The sequence below is a fragment of the Thalassophryne amazonica genome, chromosome 16, assembly GCF_902500255.1.
Source record: "Thalassophryne amazonica chromosome 16, fThaAma1.1, whole genome shotgun sequence".
In the NCBI taxonomy this organism is placed as follows: domain Eukaryota; kingdom Metazoa; phylum Chordata; class Actinopteri; order Batrachoidiformes; family Batrachoididae; genus Thalassophryne; species Thalassophryne amazonica.
In genome coordinates, this window is record NC_047118.1 from 66,172,065 (window position 1) to 66,197,475 (window position 25,411).

At 39.6% G+C, this 25,411-nt stretch overlaps 1 protein-coding gene and 1 long non-coding RNA gene across 3 annotated transcripts in view; one reads left to right on the forward strand and one right to left on the reverse strand.

Annotated features, from left to right (window-relative positions):
* LOC117527417 (phosphoribosyl pyrophosphate synthase-associated protein 2) overlaps nt 1-25,411 on the reverse strand; it is a 44,260-nt gene that overhangs the window by 14,171 nt on the left and 4,678 nt on the right. For both annotated transcript variants that reach the window (XM_034189746.1, XM_034189745.1), the window contains exons 3-9: nt 17,322-17,374; nt 16,847-16,913; nt 16,542-16,714; nt 13,561-13,676; nt 2,491-2,546; nt 1,266-1,414; nt 1,064-1,134 (exon numbers count right to left, since the gene is read on the reverse strand). In XM_034189746.1, coding sequence (XP_034045637.1) covers nt 1,064-1,134; nt 1,266-1,414; nt 2,491-2,546; nt 13,561-13,676; nt 16,542-16,714; nt 16,847-16,913; nt 17,322-17,374 — 685 coding nt within the window. The remainder of the gene's footprint in view (nt 1-1,063; nt 1,135-1,265; nt 1,415-2,490; nt 2,547-13,560; nt 13,677-16,541; nt 16,715-16,846; nt 16,914-17,321; nt 17,375-25,411) is intronic.
* LOC117527420 lies at nt 5,149-23,893 on the forward strand. Its single transcript, XR_004565527.1, has 3 exons — nt 5,149-5,642; nt 12,560-12,565; nt 23,883-23,893. It is a non-coding gene; the product is annotated as an uncharacterized LOC117527420 (long non-coding RNA).

Below are 25,411 nucleotides of genomic sequence, written 5' to 3' on the forward strand. Positions count from 1 at the left end.
GTGGGCTTGCGGATTTGAAGTGTTTCCGAAGTACTTGACTTTCATTTTGCAGATTTTGCACACTGCATAAGTCATGTCAAGCTCCTTCTTACGCAGCAAATAATAAAATCCAAAATGTGCTCAAACATTTACCTTCAGCAAAGACGGTGCTCGCTGAATTAGCTCTTCGTCCGCCATGCTAAGCTGCAGCTCACGAATGTTTGAAGCATGCCGGACCCTCCCCTCGCCGGGACGCTGTAGTATGGAGGACGCTGCCTGACAAACAGTACACGCAGCAAGTAAGCAAGAAAATGTAAAAAAAAAAAAAAAAAAAAAAGCTTTTTAAAAATCGATTCTTGGACATTTTGGATCGATTCAGAATCGTAATAAATAAGAATTGCGATTCGGACGTGAATCGATTTTTTCCGGCACCCCTATTAAATAATGCCCATTAATTCCTGGAAATAATGCATTCTGACTTTTTTCAGTGTAACAAATCCATCTCCGTGTCAGGCAGTCTGTTAAAAACAGTGTCAGATTTGCCCGCGTCCATGTACACAGCTTCAGTAAACCAGCATCCACACCAACAGTGCTTCACCACTTCACACTCTGAAAAAGTTAAGCGTTTTGGGGTGAAGCGTGTCGTCTCCTATCTGTAAATCCGAGCCATCACGTTCGAACAGCAGCTCAGAAGCTTCGTTTTTGGACGGAGCAGGTTCGTTTCCGTCTGTCAGTCAGTCATTGGGATGTTTCTGTTTTGGTAATTAGGACGTCACACACTGAAAAAAGTCAAAAACTGCAGAGTGAAACATTTTCCGGAAATGCGTGCAGAGACACTTACAATCATGAGGACTTTTATGTTGTCTTACTAACTGGGACGTTAAAAACATGACATGTCCTTTAATAATTCTAGCATCAATGCTGTACAGAAAATTAACTAATTTCAAGGCATCTGACACTTAATTCTGCAGCTCTGCCAATTACATGAAGAAATACTCTTTAGATTCTGTCACACAAAGTTAAATGTGTCCACGTGGTCAAAGGAACATCACAAAACTGCTCTGAGCAGATGAATGACTCTCACCACTATGATGGCGATGCGTCCTCCTACGTCTCCGACTACAGTGATGGGAGGCTTCTCTTTAGGGATCAACACTGGAACAAAAACAAAAGCACAGTGAAACGGCATCTCAGCACATATTGGTGCACGTGCGCGCGCGCAGGCAGGCAGGCAGGCAGGCAGGCAGACAGACAGTGTCCAATATTCTGGCAGCTGAGTATATTACATGGAATCTCCATGCTTGGGTGAATGGCTCCAGTGGTCTTGACGGTGGGAGGGGAGTGTCGGCCGTCCACCTGGTCTGACTCTGCATCCTGAGCTTCGCCGTGTATCACTGCAATACCCAGACGCAGACGTTCTGCAAAGGACTGCGCCCTGCACACATCAGGAAATCTAAATGCATTAGCACCGCCTAAGAAACATAAATCACAATTCTCCAGGTTAAGACATGGAACATGTTTTAAAGACTCTTGGGCTCCACGACCATATAACGTTTTGTTTTGCTGGGCGCCAGCATTGTTTATTCAGTTACTCTAAATGAGAACAAAGTATATCTGGCTGCATGCAGCCACTTCCAGAAAAAAAAAAAAAAAAAAAAAAATTCCAGCGCCCAGCGCATTTCTTCGGACTCCAAATGCTTTAACGTACACTGAAGATCCCTTAACGTTTCGGAAAGACGCTGTGATGTCACCGCAGCACCTTTACATCTGTGACAGTAAATTGGACAGACGCATGGTTCTTTGCTGAGGGTGAGTACTTTTAATTGCCATACATTATCAGGTAGGTGTTAGCCATTTATTGCTGCCATAGAAACAAACAAATCCCACCCGCAGACTCCCCCTCCACCCCCAGCTGAAAACACTGGAATGAATGTTTTCAGCATTTGTGGCTGCTCTCTCTGTGCTTTCTCGCCAACGGGGGAGAGCTAAATAGACATGGTGTTAGCCGGTTTGGAAGCATTTCACTATGACAACCAGGATTTTTTATATATACTTTAAATGTCAGAAAACAGTAAAATATGTTAAACAGAGCTGCCAGTCAAGAGAAATCATGCAATCAAAAAAAAAACCAAACACAAAACACACAAATTCCAATACGGCCATCTTGGCCAATAGATAATGAGGTCAGGACAACATCCTGAACAAAACAGAACATGTATATATTTGTAAAGGCACAAATCATTTTAGACAGAAAGCATTTGGCCTCTAATCTTCTTTAGGGCCCCGAAAGCAGTGTCCATCTTTCATCCATGTTTCATCTCAACTTTGGTTTTCTGGATACTTGGATCATTTAGAATGAAAAGAAGAAAAAAAAAAATTGCAAACAAAACAATTGAACAACAGTGTTAAGTGAAAACAGTAAATGTTCTTAAACAAGTTGGTGATCAAGAATTTCAGTTTTGTAACTAAAGCTGAAGGCTGTTTTATCAACAGTGACCAGACTGGACGTACCTTTTGGCAGATGAAGGAGACTTAGCTACAATCACAGCATTTCTATAGTCAGGGATCTAAAGGTAAAAAAAAAAAAAAAAAAGACTAATTAATAGACAGATTTACATCTTTAACTTAACATAACAGCATGACATCAGGTATTAGACTGTACTTTAAACATCTCATTATATGAGTGGTTATGAGATAACAGGGGCAAATGTTTCATGTTAGCTTTTCTAGATTACGTGATCAAAGAAACACCCTCAACTATGTCCAGTCAAATCATGTGGAAAACGTGCAGTCGCTCCGATTTTGGGTTTAGTTCACGGTCATGATATGAATCAGTATTTTGCATTTTTTTGCCGGCGAAATTATAATATCATGATATTACAATTTCTAAGTTTTGCTATGCGTACCACGTGTTCTCCCTTTATGCCAAAAATAAATAAATACAAAAATAAACAAACTACTGATAATACATTTATAGCTCATTTCATCCATAAGTATTTACAGGCTTTTTTTCTCACATGTGGCGCTCAGTAGAACAGCAAAAGAACAGGCTCGTCATCATCAGAGTTCAGTGTTGCAGAGCTGATCAGAGGGCTCCGGCTGTGCCCAACTGTGTTTTTTAAACTTGTTTGGCTCATCCTGTGACATATCTTGAAGTAACTCAGTGATCTCTCGAGGCAGGAGGGAGAGGGTGAAAATCTGTTGTTAAAGCAAGTTTTTTCCAGCTACGTCTTCTGGCTAAAGTAAAGTCCTTCCTCAGTAGACGTGATCTTCAGACGGCCATTCATGCTCTCATCAGCTCCAGATGTGATTATTGTAATGCACTTTATGCTGGTGTTAACCAGTCTAAAGTAAAATGTCTAAAATATATCCAAACATAACTGCAAGTTGTGACAGATATCACAATATTCCAGTCAATTTAGCCCATACGTTTTGGTCATGCTCCATCTTAGCTCTGTATTGGTCCTTTATCTTTGAAATGCTTACAAAGCCACTTGGCTTTGTAAGCATTTCGAGACTCAGTGGGGCAAATTTTACTCTTTTAAAAAATACTCTTTTTTTCTGTCAACATTTCTGAGAAAAAAAAAAACAAAAAAAAAAACAATACACACACGTATATGCATCATTTGGTTAAATTAGATTACTTGCCACGTGGCAAGTAGATATGACCTCAACTTGGCCGGTATCGCAGACCAAATGGTCCCCCTCAAAATTGGCCCCCCCGGTGACGTGGTTCATGGATTAACGCCTCGTTTCTGCTTCAAACTGCACTCCAGTCATCATCTATCTCAGAAACAGATATCTGAAGATTTTGTACAACAATCATTTCCACATAAATTCAGCATTATCAGCATTATTTCATCATAAAAGGTGGCGGAAGCGATCAGAGCGCCGCGACTAAACGAGCTGCTAGCTGATACGTTCACTGCGCGTCAGACATTTCAAAGCGTTACGGAATTTCGCCTCGTTTATGCTTAAAACTGAATTTAGAATGATTTAAGAGGTTTTACCTTTATCATCTGATGGTTAATAATCCATTTGCCTGCTTTGGGTGAAGAGACAATGTCTCAGATGTGCTGCTGTGGTCCGAAATGATGCATTTGCAGATGCAAAAGGGGGACAGATTTTAAGGGGCGGAAGATTCAGTCAGCGACACCGGCATACCAAGTGACCTCTGGGGCGACGCGCAGAGCCTTGAACAGATATTATGCCAGCTGTTGTTGTGGGACTTAATGAATGCAGTGCATCTAGAAAGTATTCATGGCAGTTCACTTTTTACACATTTTGTTACGTGACAGCCTTATTTCAAAATGGAGTAAATTATTATTTTTGCAAACATTCTACTCACAATACCCCATAATGACAACATAAATAAGTTGTTTTGAAATTTTTGTAAATTTATTAAAAATAAAAACAAAGAAACCACATGTACATAAGTATTCACACCATTTGCTCAATACTTTGTTGATGCTTCTCTGGTAGCAATTACAGCCAAGTCTTTTTGAATATAATGCCACAAGCTTGGTGCACCTATCTTTGGGCAATTTTGTCCATTCCTCTTTGCAGCACCTCTCAAGGTGGTTGGATGGGGAGTGTCATGCACAGCTTTTTCAGATCTCTCCAGAGATGTTCAACCGGATTCAGGTCTAGGCTCTGACTCAAGGACATTCACAGAGTTGTCCTGAAGCCACTCCTTTGATATCTTGGCTGTGTGCTTAGGGTCATTGTCCTGCTGAAAGATGAACTGTCACTCCAGTCTGAGGTCAAGAGCACGCTGGTGCAGGTTTTGATCCAGGAAGTCTGAGTACATTTGGTATCAAGGACAGGAATGTGGAAGGACAGATGGTAGTTGATTTTGTCAAAAGGATGGAAATGACTGTGTTGAATAACCTACTTTAAGAAAAGGGAGGACCACAGGGTGACATAAGAATGGAGGAAGGTGCACACAAGTGGACTACATTCTTTGTAGGAGATGCAAGATAAAATAAATTTGGAGACTATAAGGTGGTGACAGGAGAGAGTGTAGCATGGGAGCATAGGATGGTGGTTTGTAGGATGACTTTAGAGGTAAAGAAGAAGACAGAGAGTTCAACAAAGGATCAGATGGTGGAAGCTGAAAAAGGAATTTCAGTGTGCAGGTGAGACAGGCACTGGATGGAGAGGAAGCAATTTTGGACAACTGGAAAAGTACTACAGATGTGGTGAGGGAAACAGCTAGGAAGGTACTGGGTGTAACATCTGAACAGCGGAAGGAAGACCAGGAGACTTGGTGGTGGAACGAAGATGTCTAGGAAAGCATAAGAAGAAAGATCTTGGCAAAAACGTTTTTGGATAGTCAGAGATATGAAGAAAGTAAACAAGAGTACAAGGAGATGTGGCATAAGGCGAAAAGAGAAGTGGCAAAAGCTAAGGAAAAGGCATATATCTGTACAAGAAGTTGAATAGTAAGGAAGGAGAAAAGGACTTGCACCAACTGGACAGACAAAGCTGGAAAGGGGGAGCAGCAGTTCAGAGTGATAAAAGATGCAGATGGTAATGTGCTGACAAGCAAGGAGCGTGTGTTGAGAAGATGGATGAAATATTAAAGAGCTGGTGAATGAAGAAAATGCCAGAGAAAAGGCTGGATGATGTGGCGAGAGTAAATCAGGAAGTACAAGAGATTAGTACGCATGAAGTGAGGGCAGCTATGAAGAGCAGAAAGGCAGTTGGTCCAGATACCATTCCAGTGAAGGCATGGAAATGTCTAGGAGAGATGGCAGTGGAGTTTATAACCAGATTATTTAATAAAATCTTGGAAAGGGAGAGGATGCCTGAGGAGTGGAGACAAAGTGTGCTGGTTCCTATTTTTAAGAACAAGGGTGATGTGCAGAGCTGCAGTAACTACAGAGGTATTTGATCAGCCACAGCATGAAGTTATGGGAAAGAGTAGCAAAAGTTAGGCTGAGAAAACAGGTTAAGATCTGTGAGCAGCAATATGGTTTCATGCCGAGAAAGTGCACTACAGATGCAATGTTTGCTCTGAGAATACTGATGTAGAAGTATAGAAGTCCAGAAGGAGTTACATTGTTGACAGGGTTTTCTCTATATTGTCAATATATATTATCAAATATTAATGTCTTTACTTTGATGTACTTTGTGATTGTGTCTTTGATTCCGTTCTCTATTTTTCATATATACATGTATGCATGTGTGAGAGTTCATGTACTATTATTCCTTTTAATAATCACTCATTGTCAAAGCAATCACTGTTCAAGTGATCATTAAAACTGCCACACGACAAAGTGAGCAGATGATCTCTGGCTTAGTCAATGTGCAGACTGTTTTGCTAGAATATGCAGACTGTTTTGCTAGGGTCATGTTTTTGCTAAGCGCAGATGAGTACCTTTAATTAACAGTTTAACCTTGAGGAAAGAGCATTGTAACCGGAACACCGGTTCAGGGCTGGACATTATTATGGGAAGCTTAGGAGACTGAGGGCTCAAAGCCATCACGGTTTTCATATCAATGTGAGACCAGACTTTGTGTCTTTCCATTGTTTTGTGATACTGTCGCTCCTATATGCTGTATGTAACTATATTCAATAAAAATGAGAAGCAAATAGGCAGGGCCTTCAGAGCAGACGACAGTTCTTTCTGAAGGAGCTTCTCGTTTGTCCTCTCCTGATCAGGAAAAGAAATGCAGTGTCTCTTGCGTGATCATTTTCTGTGTGTGTGTAAACTGGGTCCAACTCCGAACAACTCTGACATCTTGGTCCTTCGAACGCCGGGTGCCAATAGACCGGAAACTCGTCGGCCCGTGACGGAGAACGCCTGTGGAAGTCCACGGCCGCGGCGCAGGAACCAGTTCCTGCAAACCGGTCTCCTCCCTAACGGGTCGACACTTACCGGGGTGAAGGCATTCAAATTCAGCGGTAAAGTCTGATCACGGGTGAGAACTGAATTTCTTTACGTGCACGTGTGAGCGTGTGGCCGGGACCACCGCGAGGATAAAAAAAAAAAAAAAAACCCATAATGGCTTTCTTGGTTTGTCTCTTGGTTTAAACACTGTAAGGTGTGAGGCATAAGCCTGGCTGTAAAGCGTAAAATTTTACTCTCAGAGAGAAAAAGTCAGGTGGCGCAGCGGTTAAAGACCATCTGTTACGGAGCCGCATGCTTGCGCTGCATTTCCCGCTGTGTCAACCTGATGTGGCTGTTGGCTCCAGATTGAACCGGCAGCGATTACAATTGGCAATTAATAAAGCAAGAGACAACTAAAAGACCACTTTTGGGTCCGGAACAGCGCGTAAAAAACTGTACAGTGTTAGGTCGGTGAAACCTTCGGTGGGTGAGCTGTAAAATTCTGATATATTATATAAATATATTATATAAATTCTGATATAAAAACCGGTTGGAGCAGAAAGCATGATAACAGCGGAGCTAAAACGTGATTACAGCTGAAGCGCGGCAGTGTGAATGTCTTTGTGTGTTTTTATGACTGAGGAGGTGCGCAACTGAATCGCAGGGGGCCTGTCACCAGTTTTAACCCACTGGCAGAAACGAAGCCCTGTCTGTGAAGTAGGTTGTAAGCGTTCTATACGCACCACACCTGTTTGTGACCCTACGAGTCTGAAAAGAAGCCATAAACAAGGTCACCCACCTCTCAGAGGTCGAAGTGGTGACACTTTTCAGACTGATCGGTGACCAAACAGTGAAAAAAAGAACAGCAGCCTGTTCATTTAGATCTCCCTATGAGATAACCCCACGAACAGCTAAAATGGGTAACAACTGTTGTTCTCACAGCCAACATGACACACAGTCAAATGATGTTAGGTACATGGAGACAAAAGATCCAGCATCACCCGAACACTTAAAAATGTGGCGAGAGACAGTTAACTTCTCGGGGAAATTACAGTTGAACTCCATAACAAAGTCATTTGATACTATAAAAGAGAACACCAGTGATTTTACAAAAAGGCAAGAGAGATGTGGAGTCAAAAATACACCAGACCATGCTTTTGCACCAGTCACAGCAGTTTTTAAACCTGCCGGAGCAGTCATAATGATGTGTGAGGAAGAAGTGTATTTTGCAGGAAAGGGTAAAGATCAGCACCGCAGAGCGGCCAGAGTCAAAGCCCGTAAGCGTGAGATGAAGAGGAAATTGACATGTTGGAAGTGTGGGAAGAATGGACACTTTGCGTGTGAATGTACACACTCGCAAAGATAAGGAGTTCTTCATTTTCAACATGAATTTTGTTTATGTACACATAAGGTTGCAGTTCTTTCTTTTCTAGCAGATTATACTTGTCGATTTTTCCTTACTTTTATTCTGTTGTCGCTATATAGAGAGATTGTGTGTAATTATTGTGAATTGTTTTAGATAAAACTGTCAAGGTCACAGCTGCTGACTAGGGATGGGTATCGAGAACCGGTTCCTTTTGGGTATCGTTAAGAAATGATTCGATCCACTGACATCAATAAGCTTTGTGCTTAACGATTCTGTTATCGGTCCTTCAGAGTGGCTGTTGTTTTGGCGGGTGTTTGTCAGGAAAATGATCATTTCTCTACTTTGATTACAGACCCTGCAGCGGGTCCTTAATCAACTTTTCTGCAGCGCGGCTTTGCTTTGAACCAATCGAAGCGTGGTTCGCAGATTGAAGCAATGCTTCGGTCGATTGCTTCGTTTATTTCTTTCACTTAATTTCCCCCCGCTAAAACCCTAAAGAGCATACGTCTGTGAGTATTATTTACCTTTTCCTAAAGAGCATACGTCTGTGAGTATTATTTACCTTTTCTATGTTAAACCCACCTGTTATGGTCTTCTGAAACAGTTGATAGATGTATTTTATAACAAAAACGGGAGCGATGCTAACGCGTTAGCATGTCTATGGCATTTTCAATGTTAAAAGTTAGCATTTAGCAATTGCAGCTGTCATCACGTTCGGGTGCATTTGTTTTCAAATTGTAATCCTTAAATTTATTTTTGATAATATATTAATAATCTAATGATTATTATATACAATTTTAGAGAAAGAGACAAAAAGAACCTGAATAAAAACACAACAGAAAATATATAAATAGCAACTAACATAAATAAATAAATACATACAGAAATAAGTGTTTCCTGTGAACACCTAGTGACTCTCACACCTCCATTTCATCCCTGTCTTATTTAAGTTTAATGACAGTTTGTTTCGGTCAAACCATATTTTCAGTTTGTTAATTTCTTCAGTGATTTCCTCACGAACTATCTGCAAAGCTAGAAAACTGCTGCATCCTAGTAAGAGCAGAATACTACTGGAATGAATCTGAATAAGGAAAGTTGTATTTTTTTTCTCACCTAAATGGATGCCGCACTCACTCCAGTTTATTGTCTGGAATAGTCCCAGATTGCATTTCAGAGCTTCTAGAATTCAAACATTTTCGTGCAGGTGGTGTTGGGGGGTGGGGTGGGAGTTGTGATTCACTTTTGTGCAGATTAAAGTTACTAACTGGGACTCCTGTCTTGTTGCGAGAAAGAAACGAGAATCATCCTCCGTTCTGTTCACACAGCTCCAAATGTTGCGCGGCTCTCTGACAAGTCAAGCTAGAACGATAGAATTCAGTCTGAATTAATAACTTCAAAGCAAAACACAGTTTTGTTTATTTTTATTTATGTCCAGAGATCAAGGATACAGTGACTAATTTCATATTTATTTACTTTAAGACTCAAGGAAATACAAAGAAAACCTGTAAAGCCTACTTTTAGTACAAAATTCACGAGGTATCGTTAAGGGAATCGATAAGGAATCGGATCGATAAGCAGAATCGATAATGGCATCGATATCGATAAAACCTTATCAATACCCATCCCTACTGCTGACGCTCCAACACTTTAAAGTGTGGAATTAAGATACTGAGAAATAAGTGCACATTAATCAATTTTGTACATGTATATGAGTGTGAGTTGGTGCCCAGGGTAAAAGACAGAGTATTTGAGGGAGAATTCTGAAATAGATCTGTTGATGAAATAAAACTTTTCAGCTTGTTAAGATGATAACTCAAAGACAATAAATACTATCGTCTTCCTACCGTCCATATTGAATGATCATATAACTGGGATGAAGTAGTTAAAATATGGTTGATTTTTGTACACTGGATAAGGTGTAAAAGTTGGTTAGTTTCGCCTACTTAACAGATTTTAGGTAAAGCTGATCAAGATTATATTTCAGTAGAGTGATTAATGATTGGGGTATTGTTGTGTGACATATTTTTTGTGTGTTGCTGGTTTGAAATTGTGTGAGGTGATTCTTTTCTGTCTGGGGAAAAAGAAAAAGAATTCAGACTGACTGCTTCAATTAAACATTGCAGTATTTGGCCAATCTTGTCTCAGTAATCATGAATGAGCTACTGTGGAACTGACCAATTAGATCAATAAGTTCCAGCGGGTATTCATTGTCCGGAAACAGGCTCGTGTAAGCAATGAAGGCTTTGGGTTCTAAAACATTGCTATGAATCAGTTATTAAATACTGCTAAAAGATTGAAAAATTGTTGATTGACTGATCCACTATTTTTTTGATGGCACATAACAGACAGAAGGGAGCAGTGGTTGTGGTAGATTCTCTGGGGACTATTAAAACTGATTGTGAGACTGTGATTGCATACCCGGTTCTTGACCTCCGGGCCCCAAACAGCCTGACAGAAGGTTGGCGAAAGAAAAAAAAAAAAAGTCTCCTATCAGTTCACTGTAATTAATAGTTCCGTTGAGGTCTACGCGTCGAGTACATGTGTGTATAATATGTTGTGTGTAATGTAACACAGGTCTTCTTTGGACCTGTGGATGTTTTTTGGGTTTTTATTTGAGAAGAGTTGGGTTATTTTGCTTGTTTGTTGTAGCAGTTGTGGTATTCTGTTCCTGGTCTGGGGTGTTGGAGGAGGAGCGTGTATACACACAGCTGCTGAGGGAAGCTCTAAATGCTCATCTCCCTCCTCCTCCTCCACACCCCCACAACTTGAGAAATTGAGAAATAGGGGTTTTACATGTAATTGATACTAATGTTTTAAAAGTGTTTGTAACTGTTAAATTTAGAGAGATATTGTTTATTTGATGTAATCAATTCCAGCTTTAATGTTGTTTTGCATTACGTTGCATTCAGTGTTCTATTTTTTGAAGCGTGGTTTGTTTTGGGAACAAAGTGTAATTTATCACTCCAGCCGAAGAGCAGAGCAGAAGGTTGTACAGTGTGTGAACAGTAAAACTATGCTGATTATTGTAACATGTTTATAATGCTCCTGTTGAAAGCATTAATGTTGGTGAGGGTGAACTGACAGCAATGTAGAAGCAAAAATATAATAACTCAACATTTTGATCATCCTGTGTTTTGATTGAAATAAAACCGCTTCATTCGCGCCCATCGCGTCGCGTGGCTTGAACTTTTGTGGTGCCACAATGCGTCCTTCCATAGGGATTACATGGCAACCTGTTGCCGCCGACGATCACATCACATGCGGTGTGATCGCGGCTGAATGGGAACAGCCGAAAGAAGAAGAATAATCCAATAATGCTTCAAATGTTTGGTTGCCCTATATTTTGTTTCTTTTATTATATGTAAATAATACACAATAAGCCCCTTATGTTCTTTTACTTTTCAATGTTATGCGTGCAGCTATTTCAACATATGTACAGTACCTGTTATGTTTGCATTTGATGCATTAAAAACACCACGGGCTTACACGGACCGTAAATGCTGTACCTACCAGTTTTTGGTTTGCTTTTTAATTAAATAATATTATTAATTAAATTGGAATTAAAAGAGTTCAGTTTCTTACCTTCCTGGCAGAAATTGCAGGGCTTCATGATCATAGCACGTGGTCTTAACACTGATGTGGAAACATACTCGCGACTCGATTATCACTAAACACAGCACGGTATATCATGCAATATAAACAAATCCATTAAGAAATTCTTGTGATGTCATTGTCCCGAGATCCTAATGACATGAAATTTCCAGCTTGGCACAAAATAATAATAATCCTCGAAGCACACTCTGGAGTTGAGGTGGGATTAAAGAGAGTGAATGCATAGTACATGCATTTAAATAAAATCCAATCCAAGTAAAATCTGTCTGAAAACACGACAGCGCGATCACACCGTGTCACTTGTAGCAATGAACTGTGCAGTAAGTGGTCAATTCAAACATCGCTTTTTGCACGCTGCGGTAATGTGGTGCATGCTCCTTGAAACACGGCCAGCCATGACTCTGCCCTCCAGCTTTCATATATGTAACACTATGCTCAATCCTGACTAGTCTCCCAGTTCCTGCCACTGAAAAACATCCTCACAGCATGATGCTGCCACCACCATCTTTCACTGTAGGGATGGTGCATGGTTTCCACCAAATACCAGACCAGAGAATTTTATTTCTCATGGTCTGAGAGTCCTTCAGGTGTCTTTTGGCAAACTCCAGGCAGGCTGCCATGTGCCTTTTGCTAAGGAGTGGCTTCCATCTGGCCACTCTACCATACAGGCCTGATTTGTGGATTGCTGCAGTGATGGTTGTCATTCTGGAAGGTTCTCCTCTCTCCACAGAGGAACACTGGAGCTCTAACAGAGTGACCAGGGGAGGTGATGGTCTAAGCGCTGGGCCTGAGAACAGAGGATCCTCAGTTCAAATCCCAGCCTGACCAGAAAATCACTAAGGACCCTTGGGCAAGGTCCTTTATCCCCTAGTTGCTCCTGGTGTGTAGTGGGTACCTTGCATGGCAGCAGCCTGACATTGGGGTGAATGTGAGGCACTGATGTGTAAAGCACTTTGAGCGTCTGATGCAGATGGAAAAGCGCTATATAAATGCAGTCCATTTACCATTTATTTGACCATCAGGTTCTTGATCACCTCTCTGACTAAGGCCCTTCTCTCCCAATCACTTGGTTTAGACAGGTAGCCAGCTCTAGGAAGAGTCCTAGTGGATCTGAACTTCTTGCACTTATGGACAGTGACGGCCACTATACTCAATGGGACCTTCAAAGCAGCAGAAATGTTTCTGTACTCTTCTCCAGATTTGTGGCTCAGACAATTCATTTGACTTCATGCTTGGTTTGTGCTCTGACATGCACTGTCAACTGTGGGACCTTACATGTAGACAGGTGTGTGCCTTTCCAAACCATGTCCAATCAACTAATTTACTCTAGGTGGACTCCAATTAAGCTGAAGAAATATCTCAAGAATGATCAGTGGAAACAGGATGCACCTGAACTCAATTTTGAGCTTCATGGCAAAGGCTGTGAATACTTACATATGTGCGATTTCTTAGTTTTCTTATTTTTTTAAACTTGCAAACATCTTAAAAAAAAAAAATAAATAATCATCATCATCATCACATTGTCATTATGGGGTACTGTGTTTAGAATGTTGAGGGAAAAAAATTATTTCATCCATTTTGAAATAAGGCTGTGATATAACAAAATGTGGAAAAAGTGAAACGCTGTGAATACTTCCGGATGAACCGTACAAGGAAAAACTACACCAAACAAAAGGTCATGTTCAGAGTTTTAGAAGCAGTGAGTATGCAAACAAATGTAGAGATTCTTTAGCACGAGCTACTTTGTATGTGTTTTCTTTTTCTTACCTCTTCCTGTATGTACTGCAGCAGGAAGGGCGATGCTCTCAGATTGTCCACTGGGATGTTGAAGAATCCCTGAATCTCCTTCTGATGGAGATCCATGGTGATCAGGTGGGTAAGGCCTACAACAATGAGTTTGACAGTTTATGTTTGCATTTTAAAAGGTGTACTCACAGAAACAGCTGAAATTTTACATGTATGATGGACAAACAATTTAATATTGAAATAATAAGCTTTGAATTGTACCATGTTGTATATATTACAAATTTCTGACCTTTGTCTCAGACTAAAGAACAGGTAGCTCAGTGAATGCGAGTTGGGTTACCAATATGTAGACCTGGGTTCTATTCAACGGTCTGTGTCCTTGGCCAAGACTACAAACCCTGGCAAAAATTATGGAATCACCGGGCTCGGAGGATGTTTATTCAGATGTTTAATTTTGTAGAAAAAAAGCAGATCACAGACATGACACAAAACTAAAGTCATTTCAAATGGCAACTTTCTGGCTTTAAGAAACACTATAAGAAATCAGGAAAAATAATTGTGGCAGTCAGTAACAGTTACTTTTTTAGACCAAGCAGAGGGGAAAAAAATATGGACTCACTCAATTCTGAGGAAAAAATTATGGAATCACCCTGTAAATTTTCATCCCCAAAACTAACACCTGCATCAAATCAGATCTGCTCGTTAGTCTGCATCTAAAAAGGAGTGATCACACCTTGGAGAGCTGTTGCACCAAGTGGACTGACATGACTCATGGCTCCAACACGAGAGATGTCAATTGAAACAAAGGAGAGGATTATCAAACTCTTAAAAGAGGGTAAATCATCACGCAATGTTGCAAAAGATGTTGGTTGTTCACAGTCAGCTATGTCTAAACTCTGGACCAAATACAAACAACATGGGAAGGTTTTTAAAGGCAAACATACTGGTAGACCAAGGAAGACATCAAAGCGTTAAGACAGAAAACTTAAAGCAATATGTCTCAAAAATCGAAAATGCACAACAAATGAGGAACGAATGGGAGGAAACTGGAGTCAACGTCTATGACCGAACTGTAAGAAACCGCCTAAAGGAAATGGGATTTACATACAGAAAAGCTAAACGAAAGCCATCATTAACACCTAAACAGAAAAAAACAAGGTTACAATGGACTAAGGAAAAGCAATCGTGGACTGTGGATGACTGGATGAAAGTCATATTCAGTGATGAATCTCAAATCTGCATTGGGCAAGGTGATGATGCTGGAACCTTTGTTTGGTGCAGTTCCAATGAGATTTATAAAGATGACTGCCTGAAGAGAACATGTAAATTTCCACAGTCATTGATGATATGGGGCTGCATGTCAGGTAAAGGCACTGGGGAGATGGCTGTCATTACATCATCAATAAATGCACAAGTTTACATTGATATTTTGGACACTTTTCTTATCCCATCAATTAAAAGGATGTTTGGGGATGATGAAATCGTTTTTCAAGATGATAATGCATCTTGCCATAGAGCAAAAACTGTGAAAACATTCCTTGAAAAAAGACACATAGGGTCAATGTCATGGCCTGCAAATAGTCCGGATCTTAATCCAATTGAAAATCTTTGGTGGAAGTTGAAGAAAATGGTCCATGACAAGGCTCCAACCTGCAAAGCTGATCTGGCAACAGCAATCAGAGAAAGTTGGAGCCAGATTGATGAAGAGTATTGTTTGTCACTCATTAAGTCCATGCCTCAGAGACTGCAAGCTGTTATAAAAGCCAGAGGTGGTGCAACAAAATACTAGTGATGTGTTGCAGCGTTCTTTTGTTTTTCATGATTCCATAATTTTTTCCTCAGAATTGAGTGATTCCATATTTTTTTCCCTTTGCTTGGTCTAAAAAAGTCACCGTTACTGACTGCCACAATTTTTTTTTTCCTGATTTCTTATAGTGTTTCTTAAAGCCAGAAAGTTGCCATTTGAAATGACTTTAGTTTTGTGTCATGTCTGTGATCTGCTTTTTCTCTACAAAATTAAACAACTGAATGAACATCCTCCAAGGCCGGTGATTCCATAATTTTTGCCAGGGGTTGTATTCGTTTGCATTGTCCCAGTGCACTCAGCTGTAATCAGGTACCAGCCTTAGCTGGGGAGGTAAGCTGTGATGGAGTGGTGTTCCATCCAGGTGAAGTTACACAGTCTTATTCACATCGTGCTACGGAAAAGGGTGAGCCCCATACGCTTTTTTACTGTGCTACGAGGGTATGCTAGTTGGAGCATGTGCAGGGCCACAGCATGATGAGACAAAAAGTGGTCAGTTCCTTTCCTCACCACCTTATACCTTTCCCAACTATTAGACAGGTACCCATTCTACTGTTGTTTGGGTGGGCATTGGGTGTGAGTCCCTGCTGGGACTTAAACCAGTGACCTTCTGCACAGAAGGATAACATGCTACGGTATCTGGGGATAAACACCAGCACCAATGTGTCTCAGGGCTTATGTAGAAGTTACCTCTGTCTCCAGTAATGGACTGTGTATCTAGACACATGACATGTCATGTCACAAGAAAAGGTATTCATCAAATGCCAGAAATAACTGACAGGGCACTTCAAAGTTGTGATACATGCTGTTTTCAAAGGTATTCTGTCATCACACAGCATGGAGCAGTTCACCAGATCTGGAGCTGTATGTTAGTTTTGAAAGAGTCCATGACATTTTACTTTATTTTTTTAAGTTAGAGATTACACAAGAACAAACTTTCTCCTTAATGCCGACTAACTGTTAAAACAGTTCCAAAGTTAATTTGAAACTAATTTCTGTCTTCTGAGTGTAGCTGTTCTAAAAATGTAAACATTAGCAAAACTAAAAACAAAAAAGTAGGACAAAGATAGCTGGTTAAACATGGACACGGACAAATTATAAACTCTGTGTGTGTTTGTGTGTGTGTGGGGGGGTGTCAGTGAAAGTAAACATGTTAAAATGCTCCATACGGCAGGTTTTTGTGTCATTTTCCACTTACCGGCTTTACACATCATAGAGGCGATGAGCTTGGAGACTATGGAGCCTCTCTTCCTCATCTTACACTGCTTGCTGTAGGGAAAATATGGGAGGACGCCTGTGATACTTTTGGCACAAGACGTCCTGCATGCATAAACCATGATGAGCATCTCCATGATGGTGGTGTTCACATCTCTGATAAGAGTGTACAAACCAGGAGGAGCAGAAGAAGAGGAGGGGAAGAAACAGAAGAGAAAGTATTAATAATGTGTGAGATGAGCAAGTGTTTGTTTTAAAATGTTTTATTCTGTGTGTGTTCCTTCATACTTGGACACCGTCTGGATCACAAAGACATCTTTGCCTCGCACAGACTCCTGGATCTGTACCCGTGTTTCTATGGAAACAAACGGGATGTGAAAACATTACTGTCTAAAAAGAAAGCTTGCAAGGCCTGTCAGCTTTGTCGCAACAGCAAATCCAAGGTGGATCTGCATGTTGTTCTGCACAGGTTTTACACCGGATGCCCTTCCAGACGCAACTCCACATTACATGGAGAAATGTGGCAGGGGTGGGATTTGAACCCGGAACCTTCTGCACTGAAACCAAGCGCATTAACCACTTGGCCACCACCCCTGCCTTAGGAGGAAAAATCATAAATGACAAAATCATGGTTTTGAGTGAAGCACTGACCCTGTGCTGTGCCTTAGATCTGAATAAGTGAAGAGTCTGACTTTTAAAGACACACACGAGCAGGTTAACATTTATTTATGTACACATCATTCCTGGTTAGGAGCTACCTTACCTCTGTTAGCTTCCTGGTACACCTGCACTTTGCCAAGCTCCACTCCTAACCGCCTGGGAGGGAGAGGGAAAGCAACCAAACATAAGTTAAACAATCTTTACTAACATGATAAAACAATGACACAGTAAGCAGATCAAAAGTACTTAGAGTGTGATGCAACACCTACATGCCAATTAAATATTAAAGCCAGGTTCACTAGTAATAAATCATCTGAAATGATTAATGTTAGCAGGAGGTGGTAATGGTAGAAAATATTTTTTTTTTTCAAATATGCTTACATCCACTTCAGAGATTGTGTAATTTGGGAGATATTTCATATAGGAAGTGGGTGTCTACCATGACAAAAAAACCCCACCCCATGCAAAAAACAAACAAACTGCAATATATACTGTAATTGTAACAGCTTTCAAAATATTAGAATGTAATTGTTTTGACTTCATAATTAGTTTTGATGAACCCTGCATTGAACACAACATTCACGTTTATGATATATAATGCTCCTGACTTAGTAGCACTTGTTTTAGAGAAGTCACAAAACCTACATGAGTACTGATATTATTACAGTGATCATGCAATTACACATGTAATTTCAAGTCACAGCATGGCAAGTTGTAGTAAATCAAGTGTCATGGCCATGCCAAAAACAAGATCTCAGGCTAAAGAATTTGCTAAAACCTTTGACAATGGTTTATGTTTTTAAAGTTTTTGAAGAGCATGGCCTCCTCCTAAGTTATTCACACAGTGTTACTGAAATAAAACCTTTGTGAAAGAATTGTGTTTATAAAGTTTTTGAAGAGCATGGACAAACTTTACACATAGCGGAATAGCCAGATAATTTAAAATAGACCATACTGTGTTACATTCAAGGGGTGGGGGGTTATTTTCAAGATATAGGATTAATTTTGATGCCAAAATGCTGATATTAATATTGTGAATCATTTCCCAAGTGGATGTATTGAAATTCTGACTTGTGATTTTACCACATCCTGCTATTAATGTAAAATTTGACATTTTCCTATCTATCCGCAGAGGCACAGAAATGTTTTAGAATTTGAAGAAATAAAGTGTTAAAGGTGTTTAAAATACACTACAATAATAACATTAATTACTGTACACAGTAATGATGGTAAAGTAATTTTAAAGATTTTACACTTAGAGTTCTTTGCTGTGTTACACTCCTTCATAGGGATGGAATTAAGAAGCAGTTCCAAATTTCTCAACCCACTGGAATCATATGCCTCAGGCATCAATTTCTTTTATCACTGATACCAGGGTTTTCTGATAGATCAGTGATACAAAAAAAAAATGTGCCATGACGTCAGGCATGACACCAAACTCTGTATCAAGCAACAAGGAAACCTGTTTTATTGACGCCAATAATCTGTGCCCAACTACAAAAACTGAATGATCAGGAAATCGATAAAATCTCAATTCCCATCCCTATTCCTTAATATACAATATTCGCACCAAATTTCATTTTCTATGAGACGCAACAAGTGCAATCAGCTGTTCCGTAAGCATGCAACTGTATGTTTTTGCCTTTGTCTGGTGGAGGTCAGAGCTGAAGACACTGCACAAAAGCCTAACATGATGTCACGCTGTCACAATATGAGAAGTACCAAAGTGCTGTCTGTGTATTTGACGCCTCCATTTGCCCTTCTGAAACTGCCCATAGAACTGACAACTAAGTAAATACAATATATGAGCTTTTCCCACAAACTGCCAATTTAACCAGGTTTATCCCACAAAAATTACTATATTCTACACCCTTCCAACACAATCTATTCAGTCAAATTTTCAGAATGAGTAAATAATACAAGACAAATGTATAGTGGTAGCTACCATGCTGAATTAGAACTCAACATTACACAGCACCATATCTCAAGTGCTGTACAATGGCAACAAATATAATAAATAAGAATAAATAAATAAAACACAATCTAAAATTAAACTGCTATGCAAGGATACAAGTAAAAGAAGTAAAAATTAACCTGACAATTTAAACATCTTAATGGACACAGGAATAAAAGATGCACGGGCAGGCTTTGTTTTTATTGTGATCAGTAATTCTAAATGATGAACAGAAGGAAGAAGATTAAACTCCTTAAAAATGGATAGTGAGGATAGTGAAATATGTGTTGCGCTTTACTGGTAACACATTGACCATAAACATACAGCAGCTTTGCTTGCTGGATCCTGATCCCCTCATTCACCACTTTAACCAGCTTTGGCAGTCTGTTCTTACTAGATACTGAAAGACCACCATACAATGCCACAATGCAAATGTGACAACAGATTCTGTAAAACACTGACAAAATAAAGTCATTAAAAATATTGCACACATTAAATGACTTCATCTTCCTTAAAAAGAAGGGCCACTGCTGGAATTATTATTATTTTTTTTTTAATACAAACAGCGTCAGTGTTTGAATCAAAGCATAATGTGTCATCAATAACAGTACCCACATATTTATGAGAAAGAACCTCAACATCCTTCACCTGAAAGACAGTATGCGCAACACTAGGGTTCTATGATTTCAATAACCATGTCTTTAGTCTTGGATACATTTACTGATAAATCAAAATCCTTGCACCATATAAAGAACTCACCAACAACAGGACCACTCTAAATCTCATAAATATTTAAAAGGCTTACAGTAGCTGCGGTTACATGGACCAAAAGTAATCTGACCGAACAATCAGCTCAAAATCACGCCATGTAAACAGCTCCATCTGATTAGAATAGCCCAATCCGATCGAAATTACGATCGGGTTAGAGGAGGTGGTGTAACCCTGTTTTAACCCAATCGCATTCCATGTAAACGGCACGTCAGATTGTCTGCCTGTGAGGAGCCTTATTGCGCATGTCTGTTACGTCACATCACCACGTGACGGTTCCTGCTCTGTGTTCGCGGAAATGGCGACGGCAAAAAACAGCTGGACATTACAAGAGCCAATACTCCTCAACGTTTTAAAAGAATTTAAAATAAGTGGAAAAGCTTGACGGTCGTAAGTTTGCAGCATAGACTTGTGTCCGGAGTCAGCAGGTCAGTACAGCAAATTAAAAACCGCTGGGAAGCAACGAGCGCTTTGTACAAGCAGCTAAAAACGAGCAGAAGCGGCGCAGCTCCAACCAGCTTCACTTATTATAAATTAATGGAGTAATAATCGGAGGTCAACTGCTCTCCAAGGAGCACACTGGAGTAGAAGTTGGTTTTCCACCGGAGGAAAGTTCACCCGAGACACGGGAAAGCCTGGAGGTAAGTCCTGATAATATCACGCTAACTCAACATTCCTTTTTTTTATTTTTTATTTTTACGAGACGTACTTTGAGCCAAATGTGTGGCTTTAGTTCAAGTTAATGTTGGGGATTCATGTTAAGTTATCCCATAGGTTTATTAGCGGAGTAAAGTGCATGACCACAGTCTGTCATCGAGTTAACCAACACTGTTTATCCTCGTTCACTTTCGTGCATCATGTTATTTTCTACTCTCATATACAGTAGTGTTCAGAATAATAGTGCTATGCGACTACAAAGATAATCCAGGTTTTGGGTATATTCTTATTGTTACATGGGAAACAAGGTACAGTCGATTCAGTAGATTCTCACAAATCCGCAAGACCAAGCATTCATGATATGCACACTCTTAAGGCTATGAAATTGGGTTATTAGTAAAAAAAAAAAGTAGAAAAGGGGGTGTTCACAATAATACTAACATCTGCTGCTGACACTACAAACTCAAAACTATTATGTTCAAACTGCTTTTTTAGCAATCCTGTGACTCACTAAACTAGTATTTAGTTGTATAATCACAGTTTTTCATGATTTCTTCACATCTGCGAGGCATTAATTTTGTTGGTTTGGAACCAAGAATTTGCTCGTTTACTAGTGTGCTTGCGGTCATTGTCTTGTTGAAACACCCATTTCAAGGGCATGTCCTCTTCAGCATAAGGCAACATGACCTCTTCAAGTATTTTAACATATCCAAACTGATCCATGATACCTGGTATGCGATATATAGGCCCAACACCATAGTAGGAGAAACATGCCCATATCATGATGCTTGCACCACCAAGCTTCACTGTCTTCACTGTGAACTGTGGCTTGAATTCAGAGTTTGGGGGTCGTCTCACAAACTGTCTGTGGCCCTTGGACCCAAAAAGAACAATTTTACTCTCATCAGTCCACAAAATATTCCTCCATTTCTCTTTAGGCCAGTTGATGTGTTCTTTGGCAAATTGTAACCTCTTCTGCACGTCTTTTATTTAACAGAGGGACTTTGCGGAGGATTCTTGCAAATAAATTAGCTTCACACAGGCGTCTTCTAACTGTCACAGCACTTACAGGTAACTCCAGACTGTCTTTGATCATCCTGGAGCTGATCAGTGGGTGAGCCTTTGCCATTCTGGTTATTCTTCTGTCCATTTTGATGGTTGTTTTCTGTTTTCTTCCACACGTGTCTGGTTTTTTGTCCATTTTAAAGCATGGAGATCATTGCAGATGAACAGCCTATAATTTTTTACACCTGCGTATGTTTTCCCCTCTCCAATAAACGTTTTAATCAAACTACGCTGTTCTTCTGAACAATGTCTTGAACGTCCATTTTCCTCAGGCTTTCAAAGAGAAAGCATGTTCAACAGGTGCTGGCTTCATCCTTACATAGGAGACACCTGAGTCACACCTGTTTGTTCCACAAAATTGACGAACTCACTGACTGAATGCCACACTACTATTATTGTGAACACCCCCTTCTCTACTTTTTTTTTTACTAATAGCCCAATTTCATAGCCGTAAGAGTGTGCATATCATGAATGCTTGGTCTTGTTGGATTTGTGAGAATCTACTGAATCGACTGGTACCTTGTTTCCCATGTAACAATAAGAATCGCAGTATGGGTATGATCAGACACTGCAGAAAATGCATTCCACAGCATTTAACCAACAGTTAGTTCAATCATTAGTGCTCTCCCAGATGGATTATGCTTCTGTGGTTTAGTCAAATACAACTGATATAATTTGCACAGGTTAAAGTTGCCCAGAACAAATTCGCACGAATTGTGTTGAGCTGTCCATATAGAACCAATGTAACATCAATGCACAGTGAACTGGCCTGGCTGAAGGTAAAATGTAGACTGAAATATTTTTGTTAACATTATTAGAATGTTATTATAACCAAAAGTCCAGAAATTATTTTTAGTAATTGTCATTTTCTCTGATGTTCATAATTATGTAACTCGTCAAAGCAGTAACATAAGAGGTTTGCTCCCTGTGTGTAGAACGGGTCAAATGCAATGCACTGTTGTTTATCGTGCCATGGTCGCCTGGAATGCACTGCCTACTTTTTTGGTGTCAGAAACAAATAAAAAGTTGTTTCAGAAGAAGTTAAAACTATTTCTATTCACACAATGATCTAATGTATACTTTTTATTATATACTGTTACTATGAACTTCTAATTATGATCATGTTTATGTGTATATATATATAATTTTATATTTTTGTACATTTTTCAAGTGAGCTGTACTGTTACTTTTTTTTTGTATATTATGTTATTCACATTTCAGATCTGATTTTAATGGAAGTGGAAATTCATGAGTTTAGAGGTCAACTATGGGCTTTCATACTTAAGGAGTGTGTGTGTGTGTTGAAAAATGAATGTAATGAATTTTAAAAGACCCCAGGAAGAATAGCTACTGATTTTCAGTGGCTAATGGGGATCTTAATAACTAAACTAAACCATAGAGAGGAGGCTCCAGACAAAAAGTGAGTTTTTTTAAAGAGTAATATGCTGCAAAATAAGACCCCAGTGAGTTATTGAAATTTCCTGTAGAGCTTGTTGAAAAAAATAATGTTCAAGTCATTGCATATTTATTTATTTGGAGTGCTTTATTTTTTAGAAATGGTAATATTACAAAGTTCCAGCAGAATATGACAGTTAATATCCTTTAGGACAGTTGAGACACAAACATATTTTCATTTCAATTTTGTTTTCCTGTTTTGAGCTTTGTGAAGTCAAAAAGCCATGTGGATAAGTTACAACATATTTGAATATAGAAGCAGGATGATTCTTTGGTATAGTACATGACAGAGATCCACAAAGAGAAAAACATAAACCTTTTTTTCTTTGCTAACTGAAATTATACATTCTTTCGAGATCGAAAGCCATCATCTGGTGATGCCAAGCTCACTGGGTGATCGGTCAGCCCAGCAGAGATCTTTCCTGGACAATATACAACAGCAGCACGAGAGGAATCTGGAAAGAGAAGAGAGGCTTCTTTCCAGGTTTATGGAAGAAAGTACCTGCTCAACTGAAAGCATTATATAGGGCAACTGTTTGATGGTCTTCAGGCTCTCCTTTCTCAATCCTACTCATCAGTTCCACATTTACATGAACAAAGTTAGTCTGGGACCTTGCTGAGATAAGCATGTAACAGCCCAAAAATGACCACATCGTCCCAAGTGTTACTTCAAATACAGCTGGATTTTCTAACTGCAGCAGCTATAGGTTTTCCAAGGTACTCGGTATGCTCAGAATGACCAGTACATGTTTAGAAGGGTCATAGAAGAGTGTAAATTTCAAAATTTTTTATTTTACGAAAAGAAAAGAAAAAAAACATTAGGTCAAATGACCTACATACAGTCTGGAATCGCCACATATTTAGTATCTTAAACTTTTTGTTGTGGATGTTCCCTGATAATCTTTAAAACATTAAGACCTCTAGATACTGCTGTCTGCCAAAGATACAAGGTTGTTTTGTATTTTTACATTGATAACAGTAGGACTGAAATAAAAATTTCATATTTGGAAAATGTTCATTTTCTTTGGATGTGTGGTAATACGTTGACCCACTTATTTTAGCCATTTCTCTTAAAAAAATCAAAATAGAAATTTTACACTTTGTTTGACCCTCCCAAAAATGTACCGGTCATTTCAACATGTTCAACACCTTGGAAAATCTCTAGCTGCTGCTGTTTAGAAAATACATCTGTATTTGAAGTAACACTTGGGATGAAAAAGGGTTTGGGCATTTTGGGCTGTTAGTCCTGGATAGAGATTTTGGCACATATCTCAAGTTGTTCATTGGGGTCATATTAGTCTGGAACAGGTGAATTAATCTCTCCTAAATGATGTGCAAGCATCTCAGCTTGGTCCTCTACTAAGTCCACTGTTTCATCACCAATCACAGCGAGCCACCTGACCACCCAACCCAAGTTACCACCTGCCAAATCAGCACACAGAATAATCAAAATAATAGTGGAAAACTGACTACAGCCCACACATGTAGAAATTGAATATAAGAAACTGGCCCTGATGTTTAGTTTCTTTAAATTTTTCCTGGTAGTATGTTATTTTGCTGACACAGGCCACCTTTAGGGTTTGGTTTTATGATCTGACATCACAATAATGCCAGTTTAAGAAGTAATGCCAAGCTCTGATGTAGTGAATAAAACTTTTTAGCACTATATTTTATTTTAACCAAAATTGTTGTGGTGCTGCCGATTTTTATTTTTATATGTGTATGGAAGAAACGTGTATTTACTTTAATAAAAAAAAAGAGAAATGTGTTTGTCAGAATTTTTGTTAATGGAGATGACCCATTTCAGAAAGGGAAGTGATTGAAAACGTACTCCTTCATGCCCCGTTGTCCTGCTCCCACCGGAAATAGCTCTGCATCGAGACTTGTGGTCCAGGCTGAGGAAAGATACCATCAAATGACCAGCGTTCTCCAACCAGTTGTTGCTTGCATTGTTCCTCTCATTTTGACAGAAATTAGGAAGTGCACCAGCAGGATGCTATCACAGCTGGTGTAAAGGTGAAGTGAAAATCTCTTGTCTTCAGGTAGCACCCTCCACCTGGACTTCAAAATCCCTAAAGTGTTTTTCTACTGTTCACAGAGCGAGCTGAGGTTCACATGAACAGATTTCTCCTCTGGGGTCAATGTGTAGAATTTGTGCAGCCTTTCAGCAACCAGTCGAGTGGATCTGCAGGGTCACCAATGATTTGTAGCCGTACATCTTCCCCTCAGGTGTTTTTCACACCCTAAAACAGAAAATGGTTATGTATTTTAAAATTCTGATGCTTAATGAGTCA